This window comes from Anguilla rostrata, chromosome 13 (genome assembly GCF_018555375.3).
Source record: "Anguilla rostrata isolate EN2019 chromosome 13, ASM1855537v3, whole genome shotgun sequence".
Lineage (NCBI taxonomy): Eukaryota > Metazoa > Chordata > Actinopteri > Anguilliformes > Anguillidae > Anguilla > Anguilla rostrata.
The window spans coordinates 19,371,854-19,389,942 of NC_057945.1; the positions used below are offsets into that span (position 1 = coordinate 19,371,854).

The 18,089-nt window shown below is 40.5% G+C and overlaps 1 protein-coding gene across 3 annotated transcripts in view; it reads left to right on the top strand.

The window, feature by feature from the left end:
• The first annotated feature begins 1,791 nt into the window (after positions 1–1,791).
• The window catches only part of LOC135237754 (sterile alpha motif domain-containing protein 10-like), a 21,938-nt gene continuing 5,640 nt past the window's right edge, over positions 1,792–18,089 (top strand). Inside the window, exons 1-2 of one of the 3 annotated variants that reach the window (XM_064305153.1) lie at positions 1,792–2,656; positions 14,404–14,582. In XM_064305153.1, coding sequence (XP_064161223.1) covers positions 2,644–2,656; positions 14,404–14,582 — 192 coding nt within the window. In that variant the 5' untranslated portion in view covers positions 1,792–2,643. Of the gene's footprint in view, positions 2,657–14,400; positions 14,583–18,089 lie in introns of all 3 variants that reach the window. The other 2 variants (XM_064305152.1, XM_064305154.1) reach the window with 2 other exon arrangements.

Below are 18,089 nucleotides of genomic sequence, written 5' to 3' on the forward strand. Positions count from 1 at the left end.
CAAGTCTAAGCACAATGGCAGCTCTTCCAAAGGACATTTTACCTGCAGGCCAGCACCTGTGCAAACAACTGCGCAGGCAACCCCTGAATGCTGCTGCATAAGCACTGATGACTGCACAACCAGCCTGAACCTACTGTGTCTGTGCATCAGATGTGGCTCTTAGGACTGTTCTACAGTAAAATGACCACAGCTGTTATGGTATCTCTTAAATAGCTCTTCATATGTACTGCATTACAGCTAACCACCCTGCCCCCCCTGCCCAATACCAAACTTCCTGTTTCCTGTATGCCCCAAATGCTTCCCTTTGATAAAGACGATGTGTGCATCTGTGGCAGGGAGGCCAAACGATCACAAGACTGTCTGCTTTTTGAGTGTCAATCTTTGTAAGCTTCACCAAACAGCCTCTTTGTCTGAATGAGCCTGCTTTAATGTGACGAACAGAGAGAAAACAGAATCTCACTGTGCTTAAACTACAAGGGGAAATAAGCTGCAGGCACACACATCTACCAAAACACATCCATCTGCACAAAGATCTACCTATACAAATACAGACATCTACACAAAAATCTGCCCATACAAACACACATCTACACACACATCTACCCATACAAACACACACATTCATTTTTATGGGAGCTCCAATGTTTTTCACAAGCTTCACAAGCTTAGGTTAGCTGAAGGCGTGCTTGCCTGTCTTGTTAAATATGCATGTCCATGGTGTACCTGTAAGATCTTCTGTTCAGAGTACTGTATATGAAGAAAAAAAATGTATGTGAAATACCATATAAAATATATTTATTTCACAGGACTTACTACCACTGCCTGTACACATATTTGGTAACGGCAGCATCTGGATTAGCAGTTTCACTTTACCACTCAGGACGGAGGTAATAATATGGTTAGCAGCATCAAAATGACAGAGCATCAAAATGTGTCCACAGGCACAAAATCCACAGAAGGAAGGTGAGAAACTGTATTGGGTAGTTTGGAGATTACTATCTGTTTATCACAATATGGAGCTTGGCATAACCATTACTGCCTATCTCTATATGGAGCTGGACATGGCAGTTACTGTCTGTTTATCCTGATATAGAGCTGGACATGACAGATACTGTCTGTTTATTCCTATATGGAGCTGGGCATGACAGTTCCTATCTGCTTATCATGATATAGGGCTGGACAGGACAGTGACTGATGTTTATTTATATACGGCGGGGGTATAACAGTTACTGGCTGCTTATCGCTATATCGAGCTGGGTATGACAATTACGGTGTGTTGATTGCAAATTGTGTCAGCTAGGACATGACAGAATAAGCATACACCTGCAAAATGACCTGGTAAAATTGTGATTGATGTCAATTTTCAGTTCCCCTCCAGATTCAGTAAATGTTACTTCAGAATCTCCTACTGGATCATCTGGGGTTGTGTGGAGTGACCATTTCATTTTCATGGCCCTCGGTTTGCGCCTTTCACGACAAAAGGCGCTGCGTGAGAAGCAGTGGTTAGAAAACATGGGTTACATGCCTATCCTAAAGGCAATCACTGATTTCATTCCTCAACTGTATAGTACCTGAGTAATCATACATGTCATAATTACCTTACGATTTTAGTCATCTAATTCCTGAGGGCCATTTCATTCTGCAGTACAACTGAATAATTGTGTAATTTTCCCGTTCACAGCAAAAAAGCATTTCCGAATTCATGGGGTATTTGAACTCATTGTGTTGTGGACTACCTTATCGAGCGCCCTCTCAGTCACACATTATTGCTGTCTCACGAAGTAGGGTAACACATTGTACCGCGGGGCTTTCACGACGGTAGCTCGCTGCATGTTATTGTAAAATATTTTTGACCTTACTTCTAGGTTGTTGGTCTTTAATTTATTTAAGTGTACGCGTGTTATCCCGTAAGGAAGATGGTTATTTTAATTTCACTGCGAATGTGCATTGGTTTCCCACAGGGGCTGCGGAATTCAGCAGGATATGACGGACTGTTCTGAAGGACTCCATAAAAAATCATTAATTGTAAGGCACTTCTGCTTGAGAGAAAGATTCGCTCGTTTCTCACATCATCCATCTGAGCAGTAGATATAGCAGAATCAAACCGCCAGCAAGCTGCCCTAAAAAGCGTGTTTCTACTCAGTCAACTGAGCCTTTCTCGACCGCATTTGCCATCTGTCTCTCTAACCTTAGGGCATCGAGCTAAGAGGGTCTGTTCGGAGTGGCGGGCTGATTCCTCTTAAGAACAGAAAGTCGCGCACGGTCCATCGAATGCGAATTCAGCGCACATCATTCATAGTAAACTTAAACGCGACGGGGGCGCACAGCAAACTGTTTCTACAGACCTACAGGTGCTAACACAGGGATCCAGTCAGCTGTCTTCGCCGTTTCAGCGCACAGGTGTATGTATTTACAAAAATAAAAAGGGAGGAGTCAAAACAGACTGTGTTTTACAGTTTGCCGTCGTCGAGGAGAGGAAACAGGAGTGCTGACCAGTCAGTCATTGTTTGAACTGTGTGAAACTGGAAAACACCTCCACCTGGTCGCAGAGGTCTCGACCGAGAGTCGCTGCCATAATCATTAACCGAAAAGCATGGACAGATTTTCCTGAGACTATCAAGCAGCGGGAACGACGGTGACACCATGGCTGTGGATGGTAAGAAAACGTTAACTCTTATAACCTACCTTAAAAATGTTCCTGCGTTAATTTATAGCGATTGTCTTGCCTTTTGTTATTACCTTACTGGGTTATTAAGGCGCGCGAAGTTATTGTGGTTAACAGTATAGACTACGACAGGATATTTGTCAAATCAAGCACGGAGAATCGTAGCCATTGCTCATTTTATTGCCCGTGGAGGTTGCGTACGTCGTTTTGGAAATGACACATCGAAATAGGCTATTATTTTATGAAATCGGGCGTGGTCTTGGCGTTACTCTATTGGAAAGTTCAAACGTACCGTTTTTGTTTCAGATATCGCATAGTAGGGAATTGTCGGTTTTACATGTTGCTTGTTCAAATTATTCATAGCACATTTTTAGTCACGGGAATTATTGGATATTCCTATGTGAGTACCGGTGGAAGAATGAAAATAAAAAACAAAAATTAAACAGTTAATAAAATATGCAGTCATGCATATTTGTTTATTCCCCTGTCGGTGCGCGTGCTGTACTTTCTCAGGCTAATTGCAGTCTTATTTTGCCTTCCACGCATCGCATACAATTACACAGTAATGCAATGTGTCTCTATCTTCACACCCAATGGGACTGTTTGGTTCGTAATACTTTAAAGTTTAGGGTACAGGATTTATCGCTCTAGAAGGGTCTATAAAGGTGCGGTTTTAGGGGTGCTTGCTGGTTAAGGAAATGGTGTTTAAATTGAAAGCTAGGAATTAAAGTGCAGTACTTCCCAATCTGAAATATAGCTCGCGATACCTAGAGACAACCACCTTTTTTGCTCTTGAGGACTGTCATTTTGCCTTTTTATTTTTCGTGTTATCACACAAGACTCTTTTTTCCCCCCTCTCTCTCTCTCCCCCAATCTTCAGTCTTTTTTTAGATAAACGAATTAGGGAGAAAGAACAGTTCACCTGAAGCCGGCCTGCCAGGTTTTCTCAAGCATTAAGACGATTGGCTTTCCAATTAATTACGGTGTTAAGTGCTTCAAGGGCACCTTTAATGGTTTAATTAATCTTCATTTCTACAGTTTGGTAATAGTGAATTCATGCAAGGCATGCATCTATAACTACGAAATTAAGAGAAAATTGCATGGTATTATAACAGTCAGTTCTGCGTTTGTAAGCATGTGTGGTCTAGTGGTTAAAAAATGGAGGATGTGAACATTTTACTGAAACTGTTTTTTAATTATTCATATTTTTAAACCTTGAGCAAGGTTCCAGAAATACCCCATAAATAGTTCCATCGAAAATTAGCTGCATAAATTAATAGCATGTCAAACATTCGTGCTATTTGAGATACTGTAAAGAAAGAAAGAGAAAGAGAAATTGCTTCCAAGAAATACATGGTATACTTTTTTACATTCCATTTTCATCTAGAGATTCTCACAGATGTAATAATGAAGAAAAAAAAAACATTACATACAGTGCACTCTATAATGTTAAGTAGAAAGACATATTTTATTCTTGATTTGGCTCTGTAATGCACAATTTTACATTTGTAACTGAACAATTCACGTGGTTAATGTGTAAATTCTCAGGGCATTTTATACATTTTGGTTTCACAATGTGGAAATGATATTACTTTTTAAACATATACTTATATACTTATACTTCAAGAACAAAACTACAGCGGCTACACTGCAAGATGCAAACCACTAGCCGTAAAAAGGGATGGTCAGGTTGTAGTTTGCTGAGAAGTAGCCTGCAGAGTTCTGGAAAGAGGTATTGTGGACAGATGAGACAGAATAGGCCAAAAGGAACTCCCAAGATCCAAAGCATACAACCACATTTGTGAAACATGGTGGTAGGGGTATTATGGTATGGGCTTGTTTCGATGCCAAAAGTACTGGCTCACTTGTCTTCATTAATGGTGTGACTGCTGACAGCAGTAGTGGAATGTATTCTCACGTGTACAGTAACATCTTTTCTGCTCAAGTTCAGGCAAATGCCTTCAAACTCATTGGATGGCGCTTCATCCTACAGAAAGACAATGATCCCAAACTTACTTGAAAAGCAACAAAGGATTTTTTCAAAGCCATAAATGGGAAAATTCCTGACTGGCAAAGATAGTCACCCAATTTTGTTCCATATTCTGAAGAGAAAACCTAAGGCAACTAGCCAGCAAAACAAGCAGGAGCTGAAGACTGCTGCAGTACAGGCTAGGTGGAACATCACCAGAGAGGATTTATTAGTGTTCAATTGTAAGAACTTTTTTGACGTTCTGTGTTTTATATCAGCAGTAATGAAGTGCGTTTATCTGTTTAATATTATTATGGTTAAAAGAGGTATATTTCTGTGTCATCTGCATAAGAATGGAAAGTGACTTTGGATTTATGAATGGTATGCCCCAAGGGTAACATGTAAATGGAGAAGAGGAGTGGTCCCAGAACATACCCTTTTGGTACTCCACATGTAATTTTAACACAAGATGGGCTTGAGTCACCAATTGCTAAAATAAAATTCCTGTTGCGCAGGTAAGAATAAAACCAATTTAAAATCGAACTGGATATACCTGTCCATTGATTAAGACGTTCCAATAAAATATCATGGTCAGCAGTATCAAAAGCAGCACTAAGGTCTAAAAGACGTAAAAGTTATGATTTCCCAACATCAGAAGCTATAAGCAGATCATTTATCACTTTAAGACAAGCTGTCTCCATGCTATGGTTAGCCCTAATACAAGACTGAATTTTTTTCAAAAAGGCATTTCTGTTTAAAAAAGCAATCAATTGTTCAGCAACGACCTTTTCTTTATAACTTTAGATAAAAAAGGCAATTTGGAAATCAGTCTATAATTATTCAGGGAGTTTGGATAAAGCGAGGGTTTGTTCAGAACTGGATATAATTGCATTTTTACACAAGGCTGGGACAGTACCAGTCATTAGTGATGTATTCATAGTAGCCAAAATGTGTGGACAGACCGATTCATAAACCTCTTTGAGAAATCTAGTTGGCAGTATGTCAAGGGTACATGAGGAAGACTTAATTTTTGTAAAAATCTCAGAAAGCATGTCAATAGAGATCTTATTAAAAGGCTCAAGAGAGGCAGCAGTCTTTGTCGGAATAATTGGGGATGCATCTTGTGATGGAGAAAAAATGTGCATTTGAATATTGTCCTCGTTGACAAAAAACGGTTAAGTCTTCGCTATTTCTGGGGAGGGATCAATACTATTACATGGGGGAGGTTCAGTGACACGACTAATAGCACTGAAGAGAACCCTGGAGTTGAAGCGCTATTATCAATAAGATCCAAGAAATACTGTGCTCCAACGTGCTTTACTGCGCCATTAAAACTGTCCATTAGCTCTTTTAATGAGTCCAAATGAATCGCATGTTTAGCCTTTCTCCACCAACGTTTTGCCTGACGACACACCCTCTATATGGCACGTATGCTTTCATTTAACCAAGGCACAGGACGTTTCAAGGCTTTTCTTTTTTTCTGGGCCATTAATGAATGAAAAAAAAATATTAAAACAACATACTGGCAAAGAATTTCAGATTTCATTTTTCCTTACCTGCATTTCTTCATTAAAATATGGTAAATGGTAAATGGACTGCATTTATATAGCGCTTTTATCCAAAGCGCTTTACAATTGATGCCTCTCATTCGCCAGAGCTGTTAGGGGTTAGGTGTCTTGCTCAAGGACACTTCGACATGCCCAGGGCGGGGTTTGAACCGGCAACCCTCCGACTGCCAGACAATCGGTCTTACCTCCTGAGCTATGTCGCCCCATATGAAGCTGAATGAATGGATAGTATGAAAACAGCGATGAGTAAGCTGGGCAGGAGTGTGGTGTGAATGTTTGGAGTTTGGGGGGTAGTTGTGGAACCCAGTGCCAGGCTGCGTACCCTGCCACAGGCCTGTCACACAGGGGGAGTGTGAGACGTCCAGTCCCTGAGGACCCACATGGCATGCTATTCTTCCCTGTACCCCACAAAGACTGATGTTCAGAAGAATACTGACCACAAAAAGACAAGCACAAACAGAGCAGGAGAAACTGGAATTATGTCTGATCAGTGAAGCAGGCCATTCAGTCTGCCTGCCGTCCACATTCACGAATGAAAGAATAGGGCGTCTCTCATGTTTTGTGATCAATAATAGACAAGCAGGCCAGTAATGATGAAAGCATGTGGCCTTTTCCCCTCTTTAAACACAAATGCTCATTTTTTGTGGTTTGTTTGTTGTACTTTTTTTTAGCTGGTGACATTGTGCTTTGAAATTCAATTCCAAACAGGCTTGGATATTGGGCATATTGGGGACTATGAGTGTGTTTGATTTTGAGACGGCCTGTTCGTGAGTTCAAGACTAAGTGTACTTACTGTAGATCAAGAACCATCCTGGCTCATGTACATCGTTTGCACTAGATTTGTGCAAATACCCTATTTGATCAAACATGTGCACACCCCTTGGTCTGGGGCTGCTTTTCATGGTTTGGGCTCGGCCCCTTATTTCCATTAAAGGTAAATCGTAATGCTAAAGCATACAAACACATTCGAGACAAGAACTGGTTTAGTCCAGAAGAGTGTGGAAGAAATTGACTGTCCTGCACAGAGCCCTGACCTCAACCCCATTCAACACCTTTGGTATCAATTGGAAAGCCAACTGCGAGCCAGTGTCCAGCCTCACTAATGTTCTTCTGGCTAAATAGAAGCAAATCCCTGCAGCAATGCTCCAACATCTAGTATAAAGCCTTCCCAGAAGATAGAAGGTTGTTATAGCAGGAAAGGGTGGACCAATGGTATATTAATGCCCATAATTTTGGATGAATATCAGGTGTCCACATACTTTTGGCCATGTAGTGTATGTATGTATTTTTGTGGATTTGTTCTTATGTCTTTTGTGATTTAAAAAAAAATGTATCTGTGTGGTTTTGTATGCATTTGCATGGATTTGTGTATCTTTTTGTGTATTTGTATGTACTTGTTTCGATTTGTTTGCATTTGTGATTTGTGGGGATTTGTCTGTTTTATCTGTAAATGTTTACTGTTGGTATCAGGTGCGCCTCCAAGCTGCATGTCTGTTTTCTGCTTACAGCTGGGCAAAGCCTCTCTGCCTCATTACCGGAGTCACCGGACCATGTTCAATACCACCTCTTCCATCGACCATGCCCCGGCTTAAATTTTCCTTTTTAATGAGTTTGCTGTGAGAGGGTGATACTAATTAGGCTATTTAAAGCCCCCAACCCCCACCCCCAGGCATCATCGCTGCTAACCTTGTGAAGGTCAGTGGAAAAATGCATGTTGGCTGTACCAAGCTGGCCAATGGTCTCCAATTCCCTTCAAGAAAATGGGGTAGACCACTTTGTGGGTGCTACACATTTAGTGTTGACTGAGGTGCACTCCCTCTTTCCTTACAAATTATGAAAGGCACTATATAAACTCAGTTAATTATTGTTGTCATTATTACAGTAGCTAGATATACAGGTGATGAGTAGTACTGCACGCTAAAAGGATCCTTTACATTCTCTCATGCCCTGCCCTAGCTCCAGTACCCAGAGACTCGGTATGAGCAGTTCGGTTCACTGTAGGTGTCTCATAACCAATCATGACGGAACAGCAGAACAGGTGGCAAGTTCAGTTCACCTGTGTTACTGTACAGTACCCTTGAGAAAGTAATATAGGGTCCTGATTTGAAGAGAATACCATAAATATTCACCCCTCTCATTGGGTTTCAGTACATGGCCTTGTTAATAAGTGTAAAATTAGCATAGATCTACAATGATTTTGTGTATGTATTATGGATGTTGTGCAGTTACCTTCACCATGCTTTCTGGGTAAACAATTCCAGAAGGAATTCAGAACTAGTCACCAGTCCATCCTGAAAGCTCTGTGTGTTTTAGAAGTGAAATGTGGTCTCATCTGGAGCAGATTATGGCATGTCCTGCTGTCATTTATCTCCGCTTTTCGCTATTTGCGAACCCACTTTCGTTCCGCAATGGCTGGGGCACGACAAGAAAACCTGAAAATCAAAGCAAGAAGGCTCAGCACCTCTGGTTTTCCATGCGAATGTGATGTATGCCCACCTGCAGAGCTGGCTGAACTGAGAAATTGAAAAGAGATGGTGTGTGTTTCTGTTCCTCTAGGATTGAACCAAATTGTTACCTGTGGAATTGAAGAGACAGTGGAGCAGTTTTTTTAGACTGCCCTAGACTTGCAGCTCTTTAAAGGCTTCCAGCTGTTTCACTTAAACATGTCAAAATCACTGATTAGTTTAAGTTTATTTACAGCTTCAAATACATGAGTCAATTTAGTTTAGTTAAATTTAGTTGGTGAACTTAGTGTTAGCACAAGCTAGTTTGGCTATTTTGAACAAGAGAAAGCACCACATGGACAGTGCTGACCCGAGAGTTGGTGTTTGTGGCTATTCTTCCTGATCAGTTTGAGACTTAAAACAGAATTCACATATCTGCTGATTAATGATCTACTCAATTTTGAAAATAGGTGGTGTTTGCAGAAATGCTATGTTCAATAGATGAAGGGAAATTGGTTATTGATGTTTGAGAATGTTCTTCTGTTTACCATTTTGTTTCTCTTGTTCAGTTTTTTCATTTTTCAGGTTTTGGGTGTGGATGAAGTTGCAGAAGTAATTACAGGAATTATGCCTTGATCGATTATGAAGTATAATGGGGTTTTAAAAAAAGTCTCTCTCTCCCTGTCTGTCTCGCTCTCTTGCTTTCTATCCCCCTTGCTTTGTCTGTCCTTCAATTTCAGTTTTTTCTCTCACTCTCCCTTGCTGTGCATCTTTCCAACTACTCTCCATCCCATTTTCAATCTCTCTCCTCTCTCTCCCATCTCTTCTCAATTCTCACTCACTCTTCCCCTCTTCTCTATCTCCCTTCCTCTGCTCCTAGCAGAAATACACATGCTATAACAGAGACAGACAATGAATTAGTGCAACAGTCCACATTGTAGCAGTTTTATTTCTGGTCTGCATTTTATACACTCCATATTGTTCTAATCTGCACAGATTCTATAGACTCACCAGATATTCCAGTCCATTCCATTCTCTTTGTTTCTTAACTGTAGTAAATTTCATTATAATACAGATACAATAATAAATTAATAATACACAATAAATTTATTATAATACAGAACATCCATTACCACTGTATTGCCATCGGACATGCCCCCTTTGTCCTGAAGTTAAAACAGCACAGACTCTCTCTGCTTGTTACATAACAATATAATGGCAAACCCCACAATCCTACTGTTCGCCAGAGAAATAGAGATGTAGCCACCCATCTGTGCTTGGGTATATGTCCAAATAATACCCAGTTGCTCACAGAGATGTAACACCACTCAGTTCCCACAAGGTCCTTCTGCAGCAATGACCAAAGATTAGGCACCTGTACAGGGTGTATTCCTGCCTCTTGTCCAATGCATGCTGGGATATACTCCAGCAATTCCACCCCGGACCCTGCCCCGGATATGCCGGTATAGATAATGGATGGATGGATGGATGGATGTACTTGGTTATTACCTGTAATTACTTATTTGATGCCAGCAGTCTGCCAGCTATGCGTTCGCCACCAGTGCATCGCTTGAGTTTGAGGGTCAAACCAGGTACCTACCAGGCTGCCAACCTCTCTTATTTAATATTCAGCTGGCAGTTTTCCTCCCTCTGCTAACGTGCTAATGTGCTCCCTCAACACTCCCCGTCAAGAATAAATGAGACTGATGAAAACCCTGCATGTCTCTACCTTGCTTCTAACAGATCTGAGTAGTTGTGTTAATTACAGTTTCTTTTCTCAGGTCTCTGAACATTCTCATGTAGGAGTCTGCTTAGGAAAAAAAACTGATTTATCAAGCATTTGTCATGCACGTCTGTTTGTAAAACCAAACATCTACCAAAACATTGTGATTTAGTAATCTTGAACTTGATGTGGCTGTGCTAGCATGGTTGCAAAACAGATTGGCCTGCCTTGGGTGTTTTTATATAGTGGGCTGTTTTCCTTGCAGCATGTAAAAGTAAGATTAATTTGAAATTAATTTAAAACTTTGAATTAATTAGAAGTCACCACGTTTGGCTAATTGAGTGTGCTTACTGGGCAGTGTCCTATAACTCCTTTACATGTCCATAGTCTCAGGGCTAACTGCAATTTATAAATTAAATTTGTGCACATTTGACTCTTTCCATTGACACAAGCATTATATAAATCATGCATGCACACACAATTCTGGCCATACACTGAAATATTAAGGACAAATGTTGCTTCATTTGGGCCCTGTATCTGTGTGCATATTATAATATTGCTATGTGCAGATGCACTGTAACAGGATGAATACAGTTAAAACCAGTCTACCTCTCCATTATTGGATTAACTAGATGAGATCACTTTTCCTGTATTTACCTTCATGATTATGATAACAAAGATATTGATGGTAATAATGACTATGATGATTTTGATGATGGGATCAAAAGTGATCATGAGGATGGTGATGATGAGGGTGATAATGATATCATTGACAATATCCATGCTGTTGATGAAGATGATACAAAATTATGTATAGTGATGATTATAGTCCTGATGAAGATGAATGCAATGACAATAGTAAATAGATATTGTCACCATCATTGTTACCGTTTGTGACTACTGTTCTCAATATACGGCCCCCTCCTTCGTAACTTTTGAGAACCTGGGGTTTTGTGGATGAACTATGAATTCATAACCGATCTGTCTGAGAACATCATATACTGCACTTAAGCAATACGCCACTCAAGGCAGTGCTGTATCGCGAATACAGTCACGGCTACAGCGGTGTTGTTAGGCATGGCACGAACCCCTGTAGCCGTGTCTGTATTCATGATACAGCACGGCCTCAAGTGTCATATTGTTTCATAAAATGGTTTCAACATATAGAAACAATTACACAATATTATCTATTTTGTAACATTATTTGTAAGTAATGGTTTGTGCATGGAATGATACTTTTTACAAACAGACTGTTTGATTCACTGTTACTGTATTGTATTTACAATCACATGTAGAATGCGGTCTCAGCCAATCCAGGATCTTAACAACCCATTTTATAATGTATAGTGTATAGTGCACCGCAGGATCATCTTCTCACAGTGAACAGCTGGGTTTCATTGATACTCGGAGGAGAGGGGGTGGTGCTGCTAGGCCAGCAGGGGACAGTCTTCCGTGTCCCAGAGCAGCAGTAATTAAACCTTTAACGAGACATTAAACTGAGTTTGCTTGTAGATGTTGAAGATATTCTAGTCCCATCCTTTGGCCTGAAATGGCCACCATGGATCTCGAGGGAAGATGCTGCTTGTTCAATCAATTGACCATTCCCCTATGAGGCCATCAACTAACCACACTGTAATGAACAAATCTGCAGTTCCGGTACTCATCAGTATTCATGATGGATAGCCCAAGTAGCCTGCATGTAACAGATAACTGCTGCTATGATTAATTTTCTTGCCTGAAATTGAATGCAGAGAAACAGACTTCCTTACAGTGCTTGGGGGAAAAAAACAAGTCTTCATTATTTGAATATTTAATATTTTGTACCTTTAGCTAGAATCATTGTCATGTAAATGGGAGTGCATATCATTTCTTTAAATACCGTGCTGTGTAAAAGTCCAGGCGCAATGGAAAGATACCCATGGGTATGCGGAGGTTGGCAACACGTGTTTGTTTTTGGAGAGAGAAAGACTAAATAGAAAGAGAAATGGCATAAACAGAAAAGACAGAGAGAGTGAAAAGAGGAAGATAGAGAGGCTTTTATATCCAAAATGTATTGTGGCCTCGTATGAAAAAGTATGGTGAGACTCTGTGAGGTTTGCCTTGGTTTGAATGCAAGCCTTGAGAGAATACGATTACTGAGACTGACAGATGTCTTACAGGAATCTAGGGCTTCTTCTAATTGTTATTTTATAATTACAATGATAAAATTATAAAATTATAATTACCCGATCTATTGATTATTTTATTGATTAATGTACATGATTAAATTTTCTTTAAAAAATGCAACTGGATCTATAAAAGTTTTATTTGAGTTTTTTCTCCATGAATAGAGTAAGGAAACGCAGGTAGATAATATTTCTGACAAATAAAAAACAAACAAACAAAAAAAGTTAACTCCCTGTCTGAAATAAACATCTCAGAAAACACAGTGTATGTCTTAAGCTTAAAAGACAAAGAGATGGAGGAGAGAGAGGGAAGGGAAAGAAAAAACAAAGATATCCAAATTGGTTAGATTTAGAATTTGCATGTTGTCTAGAAAAGAATTCTGTTTTCAATCTTAATTTTCCTATTGATCATATTCATCATGAAATTTATTTATTTAATCTGCAGAGTTAGAATATTATTATTAGTATCAAAATATTCATGTTTGATAATAGTGGCATGGTGTTTAGTCCTGCTTTCAACAACATAAGGCCACTTTAAGTAAATTTGTCAACTTTTTAATTAGCCAGTCCTTGTTATAAATGAGCTGGAGCTCCCTCCACACCTTAACTCAGCATCACCCAATAAGGGCAAGCATCCTCAATCCCTGCTGTGTACGGTATTTAAGATGGCTGAAGGATGACATTTTCGGTTGGTTTTTGAGCCATGGAGAGGGATTTTCCTCTTTATTTGGGGGGTGGCTCCTTTGTTTGTGTTCACAGCTTTTCTAGCTTGTTTCCCTTATGTTCCTGTAGCGCTGGAACTGGAAGAGGCTAATAATCTGGAAAGTTTATTACAGGAAATTTTTAATTAACATGTAGTGAGCCTACATTCATTAATGAAGTGTCCGAGTAAGGAGCTTTTACTGTAGTTTGGCCGTCCTGGCTGTTGAGCACCTATCCAGTTCTCTTTTATTTAGCTGGCTGGAAGCACGTTGGGCTTCTTTATTATAATCAATTAATGTTGTTGAATTATAGCAGCCCTGCACACGGCAAGGTTTTCAGTGTCAACTAGTTTTCATCCTGTAGTTGGAGGGGGGTCTTGAGAGTAGGTGCCAGCAGAAGAATGTCCCTTAAACCTCTGAGATTTGTCTTGATGACAGCACCTCACACACTCACACACCTTCTCTACCCCCCCCCCCCAACCCCCCTTCCTTTTTGGATTTCATAAATCAAGTCATTATTGGAATGTCTAAGGGAGAGGAACATTCAGAGTACTGTGGGAATATAGTCATTTTACTTTTGTGGTGCCTACAGTTTATTACGGGCTCTACTTCAAGATGAAATATTGTTATGCTGGGAGAAGAGACCCCTGTGGGGAATGGGCAGGCTACAGTGTTCTGCTGGGGACTAAGGTTTTGCTGTAGAGGCTCTTGAATGCTGATACCTTCCAGACTTTACACACGCCTTAGTGTCTACGGGGGAAAAGCAGTATGAAATGTCTGCTTCCGTCAGTGGCAATGCTGTTGTAATTGTGTTCTTGTAGAATAGTTTTTAACGTGCCTTCCTGTCTAAAACATCAGTGTCTGTGCAGAGGGGTTTCGATTTATTTCTTCAGAGGGAGATATCCTGAGGCTGACTGTGATAAAACATTTTCTGAGATTCAGGGAAGGAAATGAGGTGTCTTTTCTGTGGCTGCTTTAGCCTAGATCTTATAATCAGAAGATACTCAGAACCAGTCGAGCTGGACCATTTATAGTGCTCAGCACCCCAATTCTAGCGATCTCTCTAGCTGCCTCTCTCTCTCTCTCTCTCTCTCTCTCTCTCTAGTTGCCTCTCTCTCCTTTCAAGGTACAGCCTGACAGAGTCTCGCGCTGTCTCTCTTTCTAGCAGGGTCCAGTTTCCAGTTCTGCCGGGCGGTTCTGGACCATGCTCTCTCTGCTGAGGACCTCAGCTACCAGCGGTCCCGGAAGATGGGTGGGAACCTGACCTGGCACGATGGGCGGGGCCAGAAGACAGCGGGTGGCAGAGCCGTGAAACTCCTACAGCAGCCTGGGACCGAACCCCTGCAGGTACTGCCCTCTGTCTGTGTATGCATCTATGTCTATTCATCTTATCTACCTATGTTCTAAAGCTGACACATTCACAAGATGGGACCACAGAGCTGGTGTCCTCCCTTGGGAGAAATTACTCTCTCTCTTTCTCTCAAAATAGGGTAGATGGTGTTGAATGGGATAGATGGGATTGGTATGTGGACAGAGTTGAATGGGATAGATGGTTTTGGTATGTGGATGGTGTTGAATGGGACAGATGATTTTATCAAGTGGATGGGGTTGAATGGGATAGATGATTTTGGTATGTGAAATGTGTTGAATGGGGTAGAGGTTGTTATTTGAAAGGTGTTGAATGGGGTAGTTGGCATAGTTTTGACAGGCAGGGTACAGATGAGGCGAGGTTTCTAACAAGATATCATAGATGGTCACACACCCATTTGAGCCTCATTGCACTGGCTTCCCATCAAATTCAGTATAGATATTTTAATTCTTCTTCATCACATACAGTGCTGTGAAAAAGTATTTGCACACTTCCTGATTTCGACAAATGTAATATTAAACATGTTTTCTGTTTATGTTCCATTGTATCAAATTATACAAAGTGTTTGTTTGTAGTTATTGCTGCTGAAGTTGGCATAACCACTTATTAAGTTTAAGGGGGCAATTACTTCCACCATCTGTCCATAGAACAGTATCCCCAAAGGCTTGGGGACATTTTAGCAACTGAGATGAGTATTGATGTTTCTATTGGTTAACAGTGGTTTCTGCCTTGTCACTCACCCATGAATCCCATTTTTGCCCAGTCTCTTTCTTATTGTGGAATCATGAACTCTGATCTTAGCTGAGGCTCGAGAGGTCTGCAGTTCTTTGGATGTTCTTCAGGGGCCGTTTTTTTAACTTCTTAGATTTGTTGCTGCGTCCTTGGAGAAATTTTGGCAGGTTGGTCACTCCTGGGAAGATTAATCACTGTTCCAAGTGTTCTCCATTTAGAAATAATAGATCTCACTGTGGTTTGGTGAAGTTGCAGAGCCTTGGAAGTGGCTTTCCAGACTGGTATCTGTCAACAATTTTTTCTATCATCTCTTCTGGAATTTCCTTTGATCATAAAATAGCGTGCTTGTGGAAATCAGGAAGGGAGCAAATTCTTTTTCATGGCACTCTATCGTCAAGTGCCTGCCTACATTCGCAGGTTGCTTTTTCCTTACACCAGCAGTAGGTCTCTTAGGTCCTCAGGCCAAAGGCTGCTGGCCATTCGCAGGTCTAGATTAAAAGTGAAGGCTGACTTTTGCTACGGTGGCTCCCAAACTGTGGAACAACCTTCCTTTAGACTTTAGGGTCTGTGGCCACTGTGGGCACCTTTAAGTGGTAGCTAATGATTCATCTATACAGGCTTGCTTTCAGTTAAAATCTGTTTGATCTTTGTATTTCAGTGTCTGCTTTTGTGCCTGTTTTTATTTTATGGCTCTGTGAAGCACTTTGAATTTGTTCTTGAAAGGAGCTTCACAAATGAACTTTTACTTACTGTCAGTAAAACAAAGATGTACAGTATATGCCTATTAACTGCCTTTCAAAACCTTTCTTTCAACTGTAATTATATATTTCTTGTGAAAAACTAAATGACTGTACCATAGTGTGTGTGCAGAGAGATTACGCCTACTTTGTTTAATGCACAAAAACCATCAGAAAGAGGTTTGGGAGATCGGGTGCTACTGTAGAAGACGAGCATGCAGAATCAGAATGTTCTGACTTCATGAGACAACTGCATTCCTCTGTTTCCTGAGACGCTCCTGTGGTCAGAACTCAGATCCACTCAAATGCAAGAAAAAAGAACATAAGATCATGAACACTGAGCTTTTCTGTGCAGCTTTTCTCAAAATGCTCCCCAGACTGTGGCCTCTACATTGGAGAAGTGCCCTTCTGCTCATCAATCCTGCTGTATTCATATTTTAGGCTTGAAAAAAATACACTGCATTAAATGATTTCTTTTCTGGATCCGTCAAAGGGACTCTTTGTTTTTCAGCATGGGGCGGGCTGGCAGTAGCACGGTTCTCTCGCACCCAGCAATGCATCTTCACAAAAGCCTTTCAGAAGCACACAAAAAGATACTGTAGTCCAAGTCCTTCCTTCTGAATGATCAGCTGGTTCCCAAAGAAGGAAAACAAGCTGACAGTCAGTGAATCACTCCCTCTTTTACAATCTGTTTCTCCCCTTCTCCCATTTGAAAAGGACTATTCTTCAATGTCCTTTAACATTGAGCAAACCTTTATTCCATAAATGTTCTGTTCTTTGCTGTCTGAAACATTAGACTCTGTTCACAATATAGGTATTATATTTATATTTCACATTACATTTATATTTCACTTGATATTTACATTTTTCATGATATAGGGGAGAGTTGTTATAAATTTAACAGGATGCTCCATGTGATTAATGGAAAAGAAAACAGCCACTAGGCATTTATGATAGGCTATTTACTTTGAAAAAGCTTACTTAGGGGTTAAGAAACAAACGCTGTGTTAGATTTATACCGACCCTCCCTTACTATTTTTGATATCCATTTATTTTTTCAGATCCATCTTGAAATATTCATACTTAAAAAAAAACAAGCAATGATTCCATTCGGTGCTGTTGATTTCACTTGCCTACACAGGCTGCACAACCACAAATGCACGTATACTGTAGAACATTTGCTGTGAGTGCTGTTGCAGTCAAACTTGCAATATCGGAGAAAAGTCGTAACATCTGCAGCTTTATCAGGGCTTTTGCAGCCAATCAGAGTAGTCCCGACCCAATCTTTTTGGACGCTCTGACAAAATCAAAAGTTAGATTTTTTTGCCTGTCATGGCACATATAGTGTGTGATGTGGACTACAAGGACACGATTCATAGGCCTAATCTGGAACAGTCTGTAGCAATGAGCTGAGCTTACAACGCGATGCACATCTTTGCTAAAGCGTAGGCTATAATTTGCAGAGTGGTGATTTAGAAAAGACACCATTAATTGTGAGAGTATCAAACTTTAGTCATCCATAAACAAATTTATAGGAGGCATAAATGTTTTGTGAAAGGACGAGGCAGTGTAACCTAAATGTGATGATGATGATGATAGTTATTAAACAGCAAACTCACCGGTGAATGGTGATTCAACCTAGCATCAGCAAGTCAGTTCTTCTGGGCCAGCCCAAGCTCCCTTTTCGGCTGCCGTTTAGGGGCGATTGTAGCATTTTTATATTTTTCTCCATAACTCACAGATTACTTCAAATACACCAGTCATCTTTTGATATGAGAGGCATATATGTGCACTAGATTTCTTACCCTGTGGTCTGGTAGGTCAGGTGGATGGAGGGAAAAACCATGCATGCAGATACACATATATGTGCATGAATATGTGTGCATCAATAAGTATCTCGAGCATTGTAGAAGAAAAAGCTCAGAAAAAGAGTCCAGCCATTTGAGCACCTCGCGGTTATCACAGTCTGTGTGTTTATGTGTGCGTTCGTGCGCTAAATATGCTCGTTCATAAATA